The 19,764-nt window shown below is 37.7% G+C and overlaps 1 protein-coding gene across 5 annotated transcripts in view; it reads left to right on the plus strand.

Moving 5' to 3' along the window:
- The window catches only part of SCAI (suppressor of cancer cell invasion), a 110,755-nt gene that overhangs the window by 54,469 nt on the left and 36,522 nt on the right, over positions 1-19,764 (plus strand). For 4 of the 5 annotated variants that reach the window (XM_016137395.2, XM_016137402.2, XM_016137400.2 and 1 more), the window contains exons 4-6: positions 12,660-12,755; positions 13,318-13,404; positions 14,512-14,610. In XM_016137395.2, the coding sequence (XP_015992881.1) occupies positions 12,660-12,755; positions 13,318-13,404; positions 14,512-14,610 (282 nt within the window). The remainder of the gene's footprint in view (positions 1-12,659; positions 12,756-13,317; positions 13,405-14,511; positions 14,611-19,764) is intronic. The other variant, XM_036238395.1, reaches the window with a different exon arrangement.

A 19,764-nucleotide genomic window follows, 5' to 3' on the forward strand; every position in this document is an offset into this window, starting at 1 on the left:
CTTGTTCCTCCTATAGTCATTTAATTTTCTTCATAAAACTCTTTACTGTCTCAAGGGATCTTATTTATTTGCCTATGATGTCTTCCTTCATTAAAATGAAACATCTCCAAGAGCAAGGCCCTGTTGTCGCTGTTTCTCTGGTACCTAAGCCAGGGCCTCGCTCGCTGCAGGTGCTCCAAGAACACGTGTTAAATGAAGCGTTCCAGAGACAGTATTAACGCCTCACTCTGCCACATCTTGTTTCGTGCTGCAGAAAAGATCTTTGCTTTACAGATTAATTGCATACTTTTAAAAGATTATTTTCTTTTACTATTATAATTCCCAAAATGACTTCAGTATGTCCAGGTTTTAGTAAGTCTCCCCACCCCCCCCCCCCCGCCTAGATTGTTATAAACCATTTAAATTGCATACTTAGACTTTTTTTTTTCCTTTTCTCCATTAATATCCAGGTCCGCCTTATTTATTCAGCATTTACTTGGCCTCCAGTATGTGCCACATTCTGTACTGGGTACAGATAATCCAAAGATAAAACTAACAATCCCTGCTCTCAAATACTTCCTGAGGAAATTGCGAAAATACAGACCCATGGCCACCTACTTGCTGCTAGCTTCAGATTTAGCATCTCTGTTAAGCAAATTTCTTATTTATCTCCTTGTGCCTGTTGAAATTAAGGCAAATAAAAAAAGTTTAAGGGATGGTAGATTTAAAGAAAGAAACCGTTTAAAAGTTTGCATGAAAAATTCTACTGTAACTTCTGGCACGTGACTTTCAAACTCCTTTATTCCCAACTCTTAAAATATCATAGTCCACGTAACTCTGACCCCTTGTTCTCTTCCTCCTCCTCCGATTTATGGAGCTAGATTTCATATTTCATACAATAAAAATTCACTCATTCAGATTTACAATTATATGGTTTAGTATATTTTTAGAGTTATGCAATTAGCACCAGAATCTCATTTCAGAACATTTAATCACCCCCTAGAGAAACCCCATACCCATTAACAGTGACTCTCCACTTTCCCCAATCCCTAATCTTGTCTCTGTGGATTTACTCATTATGGACATCTTATATAAGTGGAATCATACAATGTATGGTCTTTTGTGACTGCCTTCTTTCACTAAACATAATATTTTTTGAGGTTCATCTACTTAGCAACATGTATCAGTACTTCATTCCTTTTATTACAGATTAATATTCCATTGTACAGATTTACCATATTTTGTTTATCCAGTCTCCAGTTGATGGACATTTGAGTTATTTTGCATTTTTTAGCTGTTATGAATAATACTGCTATGAACATTTGTGTACAGGATTCTGCGTAGACATATGTTTTCAGTTCTCTTGAGTATATACCTAAGGAATGAAATTGTTGGGTCATATGGAACTCTATAATTAACCTTATGAGGAACTTCCAGGCTGTTTTTCCAAAAGGCTGTACTGCCAGCAATGTATGAAGGTTTCATTTCCTCTGCATCCTCACCAAAATTTGTTATTACCTGTCTCTTTGATGACCACCATCCTAGTGGGTGTGAAGTGGTATCTTATTGTGGTTTCAATTTGCATTTCCCAATTTACTGACGATGCTGAGCACCTTTTCATGTGCTCACTGGCCATTTTTATGTCTTCTATGGAGAAATGTCTATTCTCAACCTTTGACCATTTTTCAAATCGTGTTATTTAGCTTTTTATTTTGTAAGTTGTAGTGGTTCTCTGTGTATTCCGGATACAAGTACCTCGTAAGATATATTGATTTGCAAATATGTATTTTCCTATCGTTTGGGTTGTCTGTTCATTTCTCAATGGTATCCTTTGAAACACAAAAGCTTTTCATTTTTAAAAAGTCCAGCTTGTCATTTTTCTCTTTCATCATTTGTACTGTTGCATCTAAGAAATCATTGCCTAACCGAGGTCTCCCATGTTTTATTCTAAGAGTTTTATAGTTTTACCTCTTAAATTTACGTCTGCGAACCATTTTGAGTTAATTTTTGTGGGTGGTGTGAGACCTTAGGTATTTTTTAATTAGAAAAAAATATTTTTTCAATTTGCTATTATATATTTCATTTTTTTCTTTCTCGTTCCTCCTTCCTAGTTTATACTTGTGATGCTTAGATGAACATCCTGTCGAAATCCTCTGTAACCATCCACTCTCTTTCGATTTTCATATCCCTTTTTCTCAGCATTTTCAGAAAATGTCTAGAATGAATCCTCCATCACTACTCTGAGTTTCATAAATTTAAATAGCTTTCTACTTTCAAGTGTTGATTCGCTTTTGCACATTTCTTTTAAATTAGAGATTTCTTTGGGAATCATTAAAAGAAGATTGTTTTTGGTTGTCCCCTCCCCTTTCCCTTATATTTGTATTGGTCTGAAAAGAAAACAGGAACACAGTGCTTATAGGGGACAAAAAAAAAAAAATACATCAGTAGTGGTTCTGGACCAGCTTTGGACTTGAGAAAAAGAATCGAAGTGGGCAGTCGGCCGGAATAGCATCCGCTTTTAACATTGGCCTTTCTTTTCCAGCATCACTTTTACTGTTCTTGCTTACCTTTTGGCCCGCTTTCCTTTGTGTTTTCTCTTTCTTCGTCGAGTTCACAAACTGGTTATTAAACTTACTGCAGTGTAATATACTTGCAGAAAAGTACATATAAGTGTATTCGTTTTGAGAATGTTCACGAGTTCATTCGAGCCAAAACCGATGGTATACTCCAGGCGGCAAGATCGCAGATGCTCGCCACACAGGTGTGTTTGTTCACAGACTGAACACGCCTGGGTGGCTTGTACTTGGATAAAGCCATAGGACATCCAGCACCTCAGCGACCGCGCTGTGGTCCCTCTCACCTGGCCTTTTCACTCTGTGAACAGAGTGAAAAAGTGCATTTCAGTGGATGAAAAACTTCAGACTGTCTATATAACGCCTTGTTTGGATATAATAAATTCTCTTTTTACTCTCGAAGTGTTTTTTCCTGCCTTATTTTAAACCGTTGATCTAAGTTGTCAGAGCCTCTTCGATTGCCCAGCCGTGAATATCTTAATGGAGAATTTTCCTTGACTGAAAATACCTTCTGATAATATGTGCATAATAAATAAGTTCTTCTTTCTACTTACTGTGTAAGGAAACATAGTCCAGAGAGTGGGAAATGGATAAAATGAATGATGTTGTGCTTATAGTAGCTCTCGCATGTAGTTACAGTAGTAATGAAGTGTTAGAAATAGCGTTGAATGCTGTCAGAAAATGATCAAAGCCTGAGTGCTTGCAGGGTTCTGGTTACCATGGTGACGAAGCAGAATGGAATATTTGGTGGGATTATATAAGGCAGCATCTTGAGACATGTATTTGAGATACACAGCTGCGTCTACCAGTGATATCGTGACTTTTGGTGCTTTGAAACAGCAAAGGCCTCCAGGTCCCTAATTATTTGACTCCAGAGGAGCAAATACACAAAGCTAAACTAAGCGTTGGAGCCCACGAATGTGTGTATTTACAGAGAAGTGCGCCAAAGTGAAGTTATAATGGTCTTAGATAAAAATCATTGCAGAAATTATTGCTGTTAAATATGTTCCCAATAACTCAGAGAAGAAATCATCCACAATGCTTCCTTTCAAAGCCTCTCTTTAGGGAACTCTAGTTTTTAAACAGGAAAGGAGAGCCGAGAAATTGAGTTTTTTCCATTGTCCTCTTCCTCTCTTTTCCTCTCTCTTTTTCTTCCCCTCCCTCTTCCTTCCCCTCCTCCTTCAAAAAATTAATACTTTCCTAGAGGCAGGTACGGCCAACTGCTAATAGTAAGGTATATGTTATTCAGAGATAATACCTTAAACTGTCTGTACAAGTGTGTGCTATATCGTGCTTTCATTTTATATGGCTTTCCACTCAAAAGAATTGCACTTGTTCTTGAAGTAGGCTGCCACCAGAGTTCAGGAGATCCCTTGATCACATGATTTAGAGATGCATCGACTAATTAAAAATGTCACGTGAGCCACAAACGTGATTTAAAATGTTCTAGCAGCCAGATTTTAAAAATGTAGAAAGAAAAAGGTGATATAATTTTAACATATTTTATTTGATCCATCATATCCAAAACATTCTATTTCAACATGTAGTTAATATAAAAAATTATCGACATCTTTTACATTGTTTTTTTACAAGTCTTTGAAGTACACTGAATGTTTTATACTTACACAACATTGCAGTACGAAAGTCCTCGGTAGCCACATATGGCTATTGGCTCAGGCAAAGTTTCTCCTGCTTTTAACTTCTTTTCTCAAAATGATCCACTGTGTTATCCAGGAGAATACATATTCACTGTTTTGGGATTCTCTTCTCCACAGGTCGATTAGATGTTCCCATTTATTTCTTCTGCCTCTTCCTATACAAATGGCGATAGCCAGCAGGTCACCCACCTGTACTTTGGGATTTGAGGGGTAACCTCGTTGCTCACTGTATTAGTTTACTCCAAGCGTCATAACAAAGTACCGCAGACTGGGGCGGCTTAAGCAATAGAAATTTGTTGTCTCACAGTTCTGGAGGCCAGAAGTTTAAGGTCCAGGTGTCAGCAGGGTTGGTTCCTGCCGAGGCCTCTCGGCTCGCAGATGGGCATCTTCTTGCTGTATCCTCATGTGGCTGTCCCTCTTCGCTAGAGCACTCCCGGTGTCCCTCTGTGTGTCCTCATTTCCTCCTCATAAGGACATGAGTCAGATTGTCTTAGGGCCTACCCCAAAGGCCTCATTTTAACTTAATTACCTATTTCCAGGCCCTGTCTCCAACTGCAATCACATTCTGAGGTACTGAGGGTGAAGGCCCTGAACACATGAATTATGGGGTGACAGAGTTCAGCCCGTAACACTTACTTTTGCTGAAAATGTTGCCTGCGGGGTTTTTGGTTTTGTTATTTAAATACAGTCTGTTTTAGTTTCTGTCTGTATCTGAGTAGGTTCAAAACTGCACTGCCACCATTTCCCCAGAATCTAAGAAAATCAGCTCTTTTAATGCTATACCAAAATATTAAACAGCAATATGGATCAGCACATTTCTCATTAGTTCTTTTTAACTGTCCAGGCTCAGTACAACCTGGTCTTTTAAGTGAGCTCTCCTAATTGTCAGGCCCGGCTAGAAACAAACACACAGACAGGAACCTCTTCACTTTTGAGTTGCTACTGGAAGCTAGATCAGCGATTGATTAGGGGGATGATTTTTGTGGTTCCATTTAAGATCCTGCAGGAGGCATGTAAAGAGAAAAAAATAAAGATGTTTTAAGTTCCCTGGATTTCATTCAATCCTCAAAACAACCTCATTATTTTCTCGGTTTTCACAGTTGAAAAAACCCAGAGCGTTGGCAGATAAAGTAATAGCCTGTGTTAATATGATGGATTCTAATTTGGGAAGTGCTGCTTTGAAGAAGTTTCTCCTCAGTATAGGAGCGGGGATCCCCAAACTCTCAGGGGAGCTCCCATTGCCTCCTCTCTGGGGGTAGCACAGGTGCGCGCTCGCCTCTTGGAATGGTGGCAGGTGGCTTCCTGGCTTCCTGTGCTCATCTGCCTGATTCTCAGAGGAACCCACATCTGTGGAGGTCCTTTTGGTATCTTCACACCTACTAGATAGTCATGGACACTTGGCAGGGCAGGTGAGGTGTAAAGGCACCAACACCTTTGGGGGCCATGTTTGAGAACTACTTTTTTCTATGGGCAAGGTCATTAGAAACTAAATTTATTAATACCTCTGTTTCTAAATGTTAAGAATGTTTATACTTCCCCTGGAGCTGGTTCGCAGGGGTAGGAGATGCCATTCCATAGCTTTATTTGGCTTGGCATGTTTAAATTCAAACAAGGGATAATTATTCAAAGCTATTCAAATTCACAAACCACCATTAGGAGTGGAACAGTCTTTGTGCCAGCTCCATTTTGGGCCCTGGGCTAGGACTAGGGGCAAGATTTAAAGATAAATAGGATGTCAAGCCAATCAGTCATTCCTGTGCAGTTTTTCTCTCTCAATCTTTTATTCTCTCAATCTCTGCTCCCTCTACAGTAAACAACACGGCCGATGCAGGGGCATCATGATATTTTTAAGCTCCCCTAAAAGAAGGGCTCAGCCTTAACAGTCTGGGCCTCTTGATACCCCCAGCACTTTCAAACTCCCAGATCCATTCATAAACCTAAATTTGAAAAACATATATCTATGGGTACGGTTTTTTTTTTTAATGCTGGTGTTAAAACAAGGGAGTGCTTAATGGGGCTTTTACAAGTCTCGAACACAGTTTTGTCTGGTATACCAATGAACAGAGAGGCGTGGAGTGGAACAGAGGTGTTCCTGTAACACAGTCCTCTCTGTGTCAACAGAGCTGCGTGTGGGTCGGTGTGCTCCGGGACCGGAAACCGTGATCAGACAAGTCACGTTATTCCTTAGCCTTTGACCACAGCTTTGTTGGTGATCACCAGCATCCCAAGACCCGGGGACCAGAATGAGCTCCCAGAGAAGAACTCTGCTATGCAGAATCAAAATCTAAGCTGTTTTTCCCATATGGTAGAAAGGAGGGGAGCATTGAATAGGAGTTAGAAGGTGCGAATTTGCTCAACAACTTACCGGTCGTGAGTTCCCAGGCACCTCACTTAGCTCTCTGATCCTCATCTTAATGTGCATGTGCATACGTGCATGCATGTGCATACGTGTGTGTGTGTGTTTACATATACACTTACATACCCTGGGGAAGCCAAGCTTTCGAGGGTCAGACTAAGGGAAGAGAAGCCAAAATAAGAGACTCAGGATGGTGAGAAAGTGGTGAACAGCGTCCTGCCCCAGGGAGGACTGGGAAGTGACTCTTGGACCTGGATTTTCAGTGTTCGTAGACATCAGTCATCTTAGCTCGTTCAGTCTAGTAAAGAGGGCTGAACTGCAGAAACTTGGAAGAAATTTTCTAAGTTTTGGCATCTCAGCATTCCATTTGCAGCATCTCTGAGGATCAGGTTTGCTTGGGAAGGTGATGTTGCACTACCCCCCTCCCTCTCCCGTTCCCCAGCTTTTATTGATAGAGTTGAGGATTTAAAAAGAAGAGAGAGATCAGTGTCATACTTTTGATTTCCTCCAAAGCCTTGGGAAAAAGAATATGAGCAGCCAATTTATAGCACAGGTGCCTTTGCAAAATGTGAAATATAAGGTCGTTTAGCTAACGGGATAATTCACAGAGCCCCATTTAATTTAATTCTATGGATCATTAATTTCCCATCTCTGCCGACAGTAGAAATGACCAAATGATATACTCAGAGTTTAAAACCAGAGTCAAGCTATGAATAGTAGAGGAACTTATCTAGAACTCTTTATAAAGTGCCCTAGTTAATTTTAGACTCTAATCATATTATTGTGGTTTTTCTATTAGCTTTTTGGTATGCCTCATTAGAAAAAGGGTGATCCTAGGACTGATCTTTTAGGATGTTAAAAAAAAATTTTTAATCCTATTTTTAAAAAGAAGTTGCTATCTTTATAGTGCTTGAGTCTTTAGACTGGAGTGGTAGATATTATAAATTCTTTTCAGGAAAATAGCTATAAGTCAAAAAATACTTGTGCATTACAACCTATTGTCAGGAGCTTTTTAGATCACTTTTTATGTGCTTCTAGTCCTCATACAAAATTCCCTTTCCCTAAATGCCCTTTCTCCTGATCACCTGAAATTATATAGTCATGAAGTAAAACACTGAGTTCTAGTTCTGTTTTCTCCCTTAACAGGATATATTACTGAGGTTTATTAAATTTGTCAGTTTTAGAAACTTAAAGGAACTTGCAAGTAGATGCTTACTTGAAAATTTGCCTAAAGACTTTACACACCATCTTTAAAGAACCATCCAAGAGTTGTTAGCTCTCATGAAGGTGATGTCGCTGCCTTATGCTTTTATATAATACAGTCTCCTTAGCAGCAGCGACTTGAATAATTCTTAAAGATTCTAGCAGCAGCTTCAATTTTTAAATATCTGATTAGCTTCTTCTACTGCAACTTCTCACTAGAGATCTGAGGAGACTTAAAAAATGATAACTTGCAATAAATGTGGAAACTATTACCTATAGTTAACCTATTTCTGTAATCTGAAATGATTTTCTACCTTCTACTTATCATAAAGATAATAGAAATAGATTAAAAATGCAATTACTAATTCATTCTTCTTATGTGTGCCTGAAAATTTCCAGTCAGAAAGCCTTTTGCTTTTTTGCTCATTTTCTTAACATCTGGTACAGAAATGCAAATCTTCCATCACTCATCAATTCCACTTATAGAAATTTACCTTTTACTCATATCATAGCTAGTATTGTAGCATCTCTCACAAGAGAAAACTGGAAGCAGTATAAAAGTCTGTCAGGAGGGATTAGTTAAATAAATTAGTTCATTAAATACTAAATATTATGTTTGGTAGATATTGATATAATCCTGTATGCATTAAAGAAACCCGATATATTAGTAATTGAAAAGGTATGTTACAGAACATTGTATATAGTTTGATCTCATTTATTAAAAATAATAGAAACACTCACATATACTTAAATGTGCATAGAAAATACATTGTTAATGGTGGTTATTCTGGGGACTAGAATTGAGGGTACAAGCAATAGGGTATTTTTTGCTTCTTGGTTCATACCCTATTTAATATTTTTTCCCAAGGGACATACTATTTTCAAAATTCAGAAAGAAAAAAGAAACATAGGGTCTCCGTTTCTTTATAAACATCATTCCCTTCCCGGTATCCATGCCCTCAAGTAGTCCCCTCTTTCAGTGACTCCAGGCTTGGCCGTGCGATTTGCTTTGGCCAGTGGGACAGTACAAACTTGATGCAAAAACTTGTAAAGAAAAAAGCACATTTGAGCTGCCGTCTCTTTTGCTGCTCTTGGGATCCTTGCAAACAGACCCAAGCTGGCCTGTCGGATGATGGAAACACTGACCCGGCGCTCCGGCCATCAGCAGACAGGCCCTGCGGGACATTCGAGGGCGGCCATCCACTACGAGCTGCCGGCGGTTGCATGAGAGAGGCCTGGCTGAGACTTGTGCTACAGGTTTATTAGCTTATAATTGCAAATCTTCCGTCTTATAATTGCCTTTGTTTCTCTTAAGTATCTCATTTCTTTCTCTCTCTCGCATGATCTCTCTTTCGCCTATTCACATCTCTTTTTGCAGCTTTCCCGGACTGTGTACGCCCTAGTGTATCTCTTTTCTATATTCTTCTATTACTTTTACTCAGTACCATATAGTTTATGCTTGCGCGCTATTTTTTTTTCTGTACATGTGTTAGTCTCTTCTATTTACCTAAACAATAAGCTCCTTTATTGTACAGATCATATTTCATACTACTTTCTCTGGCCTCCATAATACTCAGCACTTGATAGAATCCTATAGAATAACCAGGTTTTCTCCTTTCATCCCGTGTCTTCAGAATATGCCTTGCCTAACTGCAGGGCACATGCCATCCATGGCATGATACCCCACGGGGGCAAGAGCAAAGCTACACAAACATAAGCTGCGTTTGTTCCTGCTCATTTCCATGATACTATGTCTCCTTCACTAAAAAAATAAAAATTATATAGCAGGTTTGTACGTGTGTGTGTATGGTCTCTTTCTGTCAATCCCGAACATGTACGTGTATTCTACACAGGGTGGCACATGCATTAACATGAGAAAATCTTAATGATATAGTAAGTGGAAAAATTTACATGATAAAACAAGACAAATACCATGCCCATATACACAAATGCTGAGCATGTATAAAATCCGGAAGGATATACATCCCTTTCCCCAAAACCAAATAACATAAAATACTGCCTCAAGTTTCTATAAATATGTAGCATTTACTAAGACAACCAGGTTTTTATGTAAGGTACATAAAGGATTTCTTTTATACTTGAAAGTCAGACTTAGGTAAAATGAGAAAATTTATATTTTAAAAGTTCTTCCTTTTACTACCGAACATTTGTTTTCTCCATTTTAAGTAGTTTGGTAGACATTTGTGTTATAGGGATCATTCTGAAATACGGCCTGCATTTCTTTTCTTAATTGGAAAGAGTGCTCATGGTGATTGTAGGGGTACTGATTTAGACGAAGTGGTGTTAGCACAGAAATAGACAATGGAACCGATGGAAAAGAGTGGGGAGCCCCAAAACAAAACACTGTCATTTACCTGGCCAGCCCCACGTGGAAGGGATCGACCCTAAGTTTATAATCTGTGAAGCTGGTGATGTTTCCTGGGAGTTCATTGCACTCTTCTCCACTTTTGTGTGTTTAAAACATTCCACCATAAAAAAAAAAAAAAAAACATTTTGAAGACATAACTTAAAAAATCGATGCGTTGATCTTTACTTTTATACACCACATTTTCAAAATTAAATGTATCGAATTATTATTATTCCATCATGCTTTTCTTGAGGAGTATAATAAATGCGTTGCTAATTTCCTAAAAATGAAAAGAAAGATACCTTTCACAAAAGCAGTAAAAATATGAGACCTTGCAATAATGTGAACCAAGGAATATTAGACCTTTATGGAAAAAGTTACAAAATTTATTTCGCGACACAGTGCTTTCAACATAAATGGAATGAGATACTATTGACATGAAAAATTATTTTTTAAAATCTTAACTCACCAAATGGATCTTCTGATTCGTTCAGTCCTCATTAGAACTCTGCTATTAGGATTTTATTTTTAGAACTTTAATAAGCTATTTTAAAATCCATATGCAAGTACAAGGAACCAAGAATAGCCAAGGCACTCCTGAAAAAGAAGAAATATGCCAGACTGATGAAGCTATAGCAATTAACAGAACGTTAATGAGGAAACTGAAAAACAAACCAATAGAATAAAACAAAGAGCCGAGACACAAACATAAGGGAAAATTGATGGCTGCAATTCCAGTTCTACCATATCATCCAGAAGGATATGTATATATATGTATATATTTAAATCGTTTGGTTAGAATTCGTTACACATAATGTGAAACTCAATTTTGGTTACGTTAAAGAGTTAAATTTGAAAGCCAATACTTTAAATCTTTTAAAAGATTATTATTGTATAAATGAATTTCTTTTAAAAAGAAAAAGCACTGTAAACATAAAGGTTGATATGTGTGAGAACTAATAAAAAAAAAATCAATAAAAATGAAAGACAAGTCACAGATTGGAATAAGAAGTGTACCACCCTAATCAATAAACAATTACTGTCCATTTGTAAAACAAATGGCATCGGCGTTATAACTCTCACAAAATTTAATTGACTCTATTTGGTTGTCAGGTTAAGCCTCCATGTACCAATAACCATACCCGTGATTTTTGAGTCATGCTTCTTTCTCTCTTTTAAACTTTATTATGGATACCTTAAACTTATCAGAATTTTACAAGACAGCCAAATTCTTAGATTCTTTTCTGTGATCTGTTTTGTTCCACCGAAAGAATGTATTTAGGACCTGTCTCCTATATATATACAGTCTTTCATGAAGGGATTTTATCCTGAAGATCAGAGTCAGTCTTAAGTGGTATTTATAGCTAGCATTTCTCAAATTTTTTTTTTTTACACTTATACATTAGAAACTGTTGTATCTTTCAATCCTGAAAGTTCTGGAATTTGTGGATTTTCTCTTCTCCTTTTCCACCCTGCTTGCAGCTAGTCTTTTTCTGAGTTCATCTCTTTCTCATATTTTGTTGAGTACAGCCAATAGCATCCAGGGCTAGTAGCATACTGTTTCCTGGATCCTTTGTCTAAATTCACAGGTTCATTGGTCATAGTATCTACTTTCCAAGTCATTGCCGGCAGATGCAGTTCCTCATTTTTGTGGTCTTCAGTAACAGTTAAATGCCGCTCAATCCCCCCACCAATCTCACCTATGTGATGCGTTTGTTATGGCAGTAACTCGCTCCCGGTACCAGTTTCTGTCCTGGCTTTTTCTAAATGAGGCTGCGGTAACCACTCCAAACTTTTAATGCCTTACTACAACAGAGATTTATTTCTAGCTCCCGTGTTCAATACAAGTCGTCTGCAGTTCTGAGGCTCCATTATATGTGTCCTATGCCGTGCTCCAGGGTGAGGAGCAGCCCTGTCTTGGTCTCGGGTCAGAGGGAAAGTGAAAACGCTGACCCAAGTAATATTTTTAAAAATCTTCTCAGACCTGGTGTAGATAATTTACAATTGTGTATCATTGGCCAAGGCAGGTTCTGTGGCCAGTGCCAGTGTTGGGACGGTAGAGGAATGTTTGTCTCTGAGGGATGTATTATAGTTATCAGGCTTGAGGACAGGGATGTCTAATTTCCCCTATAGGGAGGGGGCAGACGAGTTGCAAATAATACCTCCTGCACATTCACTTCCAGACTCCCTAGAGCAGTGTTTTTCAAGTGCTGAATTCTTAGCCGAAGATAAACGTTTAGAAGTTATCAGTATATAAGTGAGTATGAATAAGATCACCTGGGAAGATGGAAGAGGATGCTAGAAACCACAAGAGCGGTCTCTACAAAGGAGACCAAGAATGAGCTGTCAGAAGTAGCGGGGTAAGCATAGGAGAGAGAGTGTGCCCCCCACATTATAACTTTTTCAAAAAAGAAACCGTGAATGCAGATGTTTTAAATTTATCCAGCTTGTGCTATCACAAGACTTAGTTTTCCAATAGTGTAAGAGATTTAAAATTAATATATGTGTATTTGTTCTTGCAGGGATTTGCCACAATATGGGCAGAAGCAGTGGCAGTCCTATTTTGGAAGAACTTTTGATGTTTACACCAAACTCTGGAAGTTCCAGCAGCAGCATCGGTAAAGGAATTCTTTAGTTAAGGGAGAGCGACGGTCCTTTTTATGTTAGTCCGTTTTGGCTTTTATAACCTCGGTACTTTTTAATTCTTGGTGCATCCTGTTAAATTTTATCTTCATGACTCGAAAACAAATTGATTTTTTCTTATTTATTTAAGGCTTTAAAATGTAATGTTCTTATCTGATTTTTAAAGACAATATTATATCTGAAATGGTTCTGATTAATTCTAATATAAATTGGTTAATTCATGGTTTCAGTTCCGAAGTTGGTATTGTTTATTGGCCAAGGCTGTTTGGAAGGGGGCGGGAGTTGCTTTTAATTTTCATGAATATAACTCAAAGTTTCTTTTTATATTTTAACTTACTTTAGACATTTAATAAATGCTTTTCAAATTTAATTGAATGAGTCTATTGAAATTTCGTGAAAAATTCATGAATTTGAATTCATGAATTTAAAATTTCATGCTGAAATGGGTGATATTTTATCCTATTAAATTTACTGATTTGGTTATTTTTGAAATTTATAGTCTCTTATTTCTATTTTCTTATTTCCTATATAAAACAGACAAGTCTTGGATAATCGGTATGGCTTGAAGCGGTGGCAAATAGGGGAAATTGCTTCTAAGATTGGGCAGCTATACTACCATTATTAGTAAGTGAATTGCATATGGAGAAAATAAAGCATTGTCCTAATTTAAACACAGCATGCAGAAATATGCATAATATACTTCCGTGGTAAGGGAGAAAACTGAGAAGTTATAAATGAAACCCTAACAGTTCAGATCATATTGATCAAGACAGCATTAGGGCCTTTCATAATGAAAGTTTCAAAAGTTCACCGTCCAACAGTTCATTTGGTCAGACTTATTTACAACTTATATGAGTATGATCTTGGTTTTAGAGAAATGAATTTATAGTTATTAATGGCTTCCCATAAATTTTGATACTATACGGAGACAAATCATAACTTATGTGTTTGAAGGAATGGTTTTCAGAAGGATACTTTAAAACTCATAGTTGTAGGATATGTCTAAAAGGTTACTTGAAGTAGATAAGGATACTTCTGATTGTATTTTTAGAGCAGTAACATCTATATAGTCCCACCCTGAGTCAAGAAGAGAACTTTTAGAAATCTAAATCTCATTATCATGAAGTAATATTGGGTATACCAGTAAAAAGGCTCGGACCATTATTAGGCTGGAAGATTCCTTCCTCTTCCTGTCTTTTGGCATGCCACCCCAAATTCCCACCATTAAAAGCACCTTTTTGGGTAGATACTTTCCTAAGAAGTTCCTCGTAAAACTAGAAATGTTAAACAACCTAATTCATCAACATCCTCTGAAGATTAATACAGGTTCGTCCCATTTCAGAGTCCTGTAAGATAAAAAATCTAAGGAAACTAAAGGATAAGTGACTGCGCGTGCACTTGGGGAAGGTTGTCAAAGATTTGGCCCTGTGTAGACAGATTTAACTGGGTGGGAAACTATTTGGAGAGTCCCTTTAAAGAATGAGAACAATGTGTATTTGGGATTGCCATCCAAAAAGGCTTGGGAGCAGTGGGGAGGTTTTTTTTTATTATTATTATCATTATTATCATTTTTACACATTTTAAGGGTAACATGAATATTGCCTTCCTGATTCAGATTTAGGACAGCCGTTCTCTTCCTCTCATGCGGAGGAATAGGGGAATAATGAAACAAGTATTTATCATGGTAAAGAGTTTGAAACAGTCAAATTTAAAGATATTTTTTTCTTACAGCCTGCGCACATCTGAGACCAGCTATCTGAATGAGGCTTTCTCCTTCTATTCTGCAATCAGACAGAGATCGTATTATTCTCAAGTCAATAAAGAGGACAGGTATGCACCTATGTTTTCAAAGAGAGGGAGATAGAACACTTAAAAGTTTAGTTTGTGTGAAAATTATACAGAACAGCACACATTTGTTGATAACTTTTATTCAATTCATGGACTTTATAAAGTGCCTGCTATGTACCAGGCCTTCTTAGGGATACAGAGGTATGTTCCCTAATAGTAATAAATGTTACAGATGTTGTTACAGATGGCACAATACCAGGGCACAGCCAGAGCACAAAGGAGGGGTGGATGATGCCTATATGAGAGATTGGGGTCACACAAAGTTTCAGTGAAAAGAAAACTCCAGTGACGTTTAGCTGATAACCTTGATTCTTTTTAGCCTGTGTGCTCTTAATTCATATACATTCAGAATCCTGTTGACAGCTGACGCGTAGGAATGAAGAAAAGGTGCTAATACTGTTTGAATTTTCTTTTATAAACCCAATACTGTTGTGCCGTGGTATATAGTTCCACTGTTAGGGTAAAAAGCCTGTAGAATTTATAATTATCAGTATAACCTGTTGAGTACTTAATGATATATCTGGCAGTGTGGTAGATGCTTGGAGTAGAGATGAAGAAGAAAAGAAAGTATACAAGTGAGCTCTTTTCCCGTCAGCTTATTATCTTCTCACGGGAATCACAGACATATTTGGGGTACAGGTAGATGGTGATGTTATCAGTTCCAGATGAGACAAGAATTGTAAGAGAAACCAGGACTCTGCTGGAGAGTCTTTATTGCTAGCATTCCAAGCATCATCGGAAGAGAACATTCAGGCCTAGAAGATTTGAATGTTCTTTCCAGCCCCAGAAACGCAACTCACAGTCGTTATGTCGTGAAAAGTTTATATCCTCTTAGCGATAGAAGGAAACATAGTTTTGGCTTGTTTTTCTGGAGAACACTTTGCAGTTGGCTGTCAGAAGCTTTCCAGCTCACAGGAACATTTTTTGGAAAGGCTCACTCTCGTCAGTCCCCTTCACGTGCTGGCAAATCTTGTTCAAACTTGTCTAGAGGCGTTAGCTTGATGCAGTGAGTTATGTCGATGCTGAATTATTTTCCCCCAGTTCTTTTGGTCATCACCTTGCTTCATTCTTCTATTAGAAGTAGCATCAATTACTTTTCAGTCAGCTCTTCTTCCGGTTCGCTTGAGATGTATTCACTACAGGTGTGTTTCCTTCAACCCTACCCTGCCCCCCGCTTTTTTTTTGCATTTGTGTTGTACTATATGTCTGAATTCTTGGTGAGGTAAGCTGTATATCTAAAACCAAGCAAAAGGGCTAAGTGACATTTTATCAGTATGAAAAATAAATATAATACGAAGAACTATTTTAAGCGATCATAAAATACCTGTATAATTCACTTTTCTAATTCACCAAAAGGAAAGTTGGCCTTAGGCCCTTTGGCTTAAAACCCAACAATGAGATTTGTGAAATTTTCTATCCTAATAGCAAATACCAAATACGAATTGTTTTCCTGTGCTGCCTCCTAGAGCAGGGCCAGGGCAGAGGTAGGATTATTTGGGATCAGGATGACAAAATCTTTTGCCCTAAAGACACTAAATTAGAATCCAAGGACCGTCCAATGTGCAAAATTTTCACCTTGTTCTCTGGAAGGACTTTGTTCAGTTGGTAGGTTGTTCGCTTCTTAGTTCACATAAGGCAAGGGGGCCAGTCAAGGTAGCAGTTGGCCACGACTCCTAAAATCAACAGCCAGGAGATGAAAACTAAGAAAGTGTTCCAGTATTTCACAGTTGCTTTAAAAGGCAAAAATATCTCTTCAAAGGAGCCAGTTCTCTCTGCACTGTATCAGTGCCTAAGGATTGTGTCAAAACCAGGAGGAATGGTACATTCCAGCCGTTACCAAGGTGTCTGGCTGTCATTAAGCATAGACAGCTCTCCGAATGTTTCATCCCACGGGCCCGTCCTGTTTAACGGGGGAGATGTCACCACATAATCGCTTGTCCTGGGACCTGCAAGCCTTAGTTGTTGTAAATGGCTGAGGCTGACCCTGGTCACTTAGATATACAGAAGGTGAAGTTTCTGGTCACACAGAGAATGCGGGGAGATGCTGTGTTAGCCTCCTGGAAAAACAGTTTCTCAGACAAAGGTATAGGTAGAGTGGGCGCCTTCTGAGCAGTGGACCTGGCAGGATGGTCAGGGCTGCAGTCCAAGCGCCAGAAGAACTTTGTCAAGGGAGTCATGACGCCTGCTGTAGTGTAGACAGCACTGAAGTTTTGTCTTAGTGGGAAACGGGCGTCTAAAGTCGAAGATTCACGTGGGTACTTCCTAGCGGCGGTATTTATGTGGAGGATTTGATCTGACCTTTCCCACGAGGCTCACAGAAGGGCCTTTTTTCCTGCAGTTTGATGTGGACTCCGGCATAGGCTGTGGGCTGTGGGTTCGGGGTTTCAGGCTGGACTGGGGCAACCTCTTGTGGGCGAGGAGGGAGCCCTGACGTACTTTCTCTGTGCTTTGCTGCATTCCAACACAGTGGTTTCCAAAACAGAACGCATCCGCCACTTCAGTATGTTTATTTAATACAGGGTTTGGCAAATTATGGCCCGTTTTTGTACTGTATGGTAGCTTAGAACCATTTTTATATTTTTAAAGGGTTGTGAAAAAAAGGAAAGATAAATATGCTACAGACACTCTAAGTTGCCCGCAAAGCTAAAAATGTTTACTGTCTGGCCATGTAGACAGAGTTCGCCAATCTCTGATTCAATATGTGTTTGTGTAATCTATGATAGAGATTCATAGAATCTATTTTATTTTGAAAAATTAAAGAATTGTCTTATTGATATTTCAGTTGTGAATGGACATCCTCCAAATTTTCTTTCGATTTTGAATTCCACTTCTGACAATGTGGTAGGATATATAATCTAAAGTACCATCTCCAAAATGCCTAGAAATGCTGGATAAGATAGCTCAACCACCCCTTTCAATGGACAGGTTAGCTGTCAAAAGACTTAAGAAAAATTTCCAATTCATTAGCCCGATGACCAGTGCTGTGACAGACAGCCTTTCGGGGGGTGGTCGTTTTAGTGACATAAAAGAACTACTAAGGATTTCTTCAGGAAGAGGAAAGTGGAAACAAGAAGGAAGGGGTGATAAACAAGGATTGGTGAGAAAAAATTATCCCTTTGTTTCCTGAAAAAGCACAGGCTTCATAAGATAATAATCATTGTAATAATGGCTGATTGAGGCTATGACGATAAAACGGGGCCAAATCCTGAATAACTGTAACATGAAACGAATACTAATAATATTCATTTTTTGTTCAGAAGAAGCTTAGAGTAAGTAGTTTGCTTGTTAAAATATTAAGAAAAAGATTTTAAAAGAACACGAGACTGTGTAACTTCAACACAGGTAGAAGAAAGTGAGGAAAGTGAATAATAAAAGTATGATTATCACAATAAAAGGTGGAAAAATAATATATGCTAAAAAAAGGTATGATTAGCACAAAATAATAAAGTAGAAACAAGTCCAAGTGCATTGGTAATAATAGTAAATGAAAGTGATATATAAATTTCCTAGGTAAAAGTCAGAGATTATCAGGTGCCTTTTTCTTAAATCCAGAAAAATACACTGTTTATAGGAGACCCTCCAGAGATAAAATGTACACAGAAAAAGAGAAATGAGACAGATACTAAGAGGAAGAAATTCTGCTATGTTTATGTGCACATTATTTATATTTAAGGGAGAAAGTATTATTAGGATAGAGGTTTACTTCATAATGATAAAAGGAACAACTCAAGAAAACATAAAATTTCTAAACTTGTAAATACCCAATTATGTAGCATTATAATAAAGCAAAAAATGGCATCATATTTCATGGAGAAATTGATGATATCTAATATATACGGAAATTTTTAATATGCCATGTTTAATGAATTATATGTTGAGAAGATGAAAAATTATAAGACAATTTGGATAACATAATTAAAAATTTGTTCCAATGTGCATAAAGCTCCATACAGCAATAAGCGAATACACATTATTTTCACGCTTATATAAAGATTTGTGAAATTGACTTACACTTGCCACAAAACAGGTTGCAATATTTCAAGTATGTATTATCTAATTATGGTGCCATTCCATTAAAATTAAGAATGAAACAAAATCAATAAATTTGTCAATTAGTACACATTTCTAAATAACTCATGATTAAAGAAGAATTTTTAAAAATTTATTATGAAGAGTGTCAAACATACAAAAAATACTGCTTTAAGGTTATTATATGTGTAATGTAGGATGCTGAAAGCAGGAAGTGGAAATTAGAAATGTCAATTTTGAACTGATGAGGGATAAGTACAAAGGTCAGGTATGAAAAGGTGCAATATTTATTGTAAATAGCCTTTAATAAGTTGAAGATGCGAACTGCCACTCCTCACAACACTAAAAGAAGCCAAGAGGTTCTAAAGTGGCATACTAAAATACATTAGATTAACTGAAAAGAAAGCTAAAAAGGAGCAGCAGAGGAACACAAACACAGAATAGGAAAATGGAAAACAAATCGCAAAGTGGGAGACGCAGACCCAGCCAAAGCAAGTAGGAGATTAAGTGTAAATGGCTGAGGACCTGAGTGTATGAGGCAGAGATGATCAAAGTGGATAAAAAAGGCAAGACGTAAAAAATAAGGTGAGACCTAACCATATGCTGTCTACAAAAGATGTGTTAAAAAGTCACAGATACTTACTTGATAGTAGAGGGATAGAAAAAGATAAGGCGTAAAAATAAACACTAAGCATAAGAACACTGGCTGGATTATATTAATATCAGAGCAGTAAGATTTCAAAACAAAGAATGTTCTTCCCAGAACTCTTTTCACCTTGTCTTTTCTGCCTGTTGTCTCCTACTCTCTCTTACAGTCTTAAACGTTACTCTCCCTAGGAAGCCTTTTCACTCAACAGCTAGTGTCTGATAGCATCCTTAGTCTCTCCTGTTGATATATTTATTCTACTGTGTTTTAAGTATTTTTCTGTCTCTTGTACATTTGAAATGCTTTGTAAGATCTGTGAACAAGAGCCTGTGTCTATCATTTTTTTAAAATCACTCTACTTCTAGCACCTAACATAGTGCCTGATACATCTAAGTTTTCAATAGATATTTGTTGAATGAATGAATTATGGATGAACAATATAATGAATCAGTAAGAAATGT

The sequence above is a fragment of the Rousettus aegyptiacus genome, unplaced genomic scaffold (assembly GCF_014176215.1).
Source record: "Rousettus aegyptiacus isolate mRouAeg1 unplaced genomic scaffold, mRouAeg1.p scaffold_m13_p_3, whole genome shotgun sequence".
Taxonomy (NCBI): domain Eukaryota; kingdom Metazoa; phylum Chordata; class Mammalia; order Chiroptera; family Pteropodidae; genus Rousettus; species Rousettus aegyptiacus.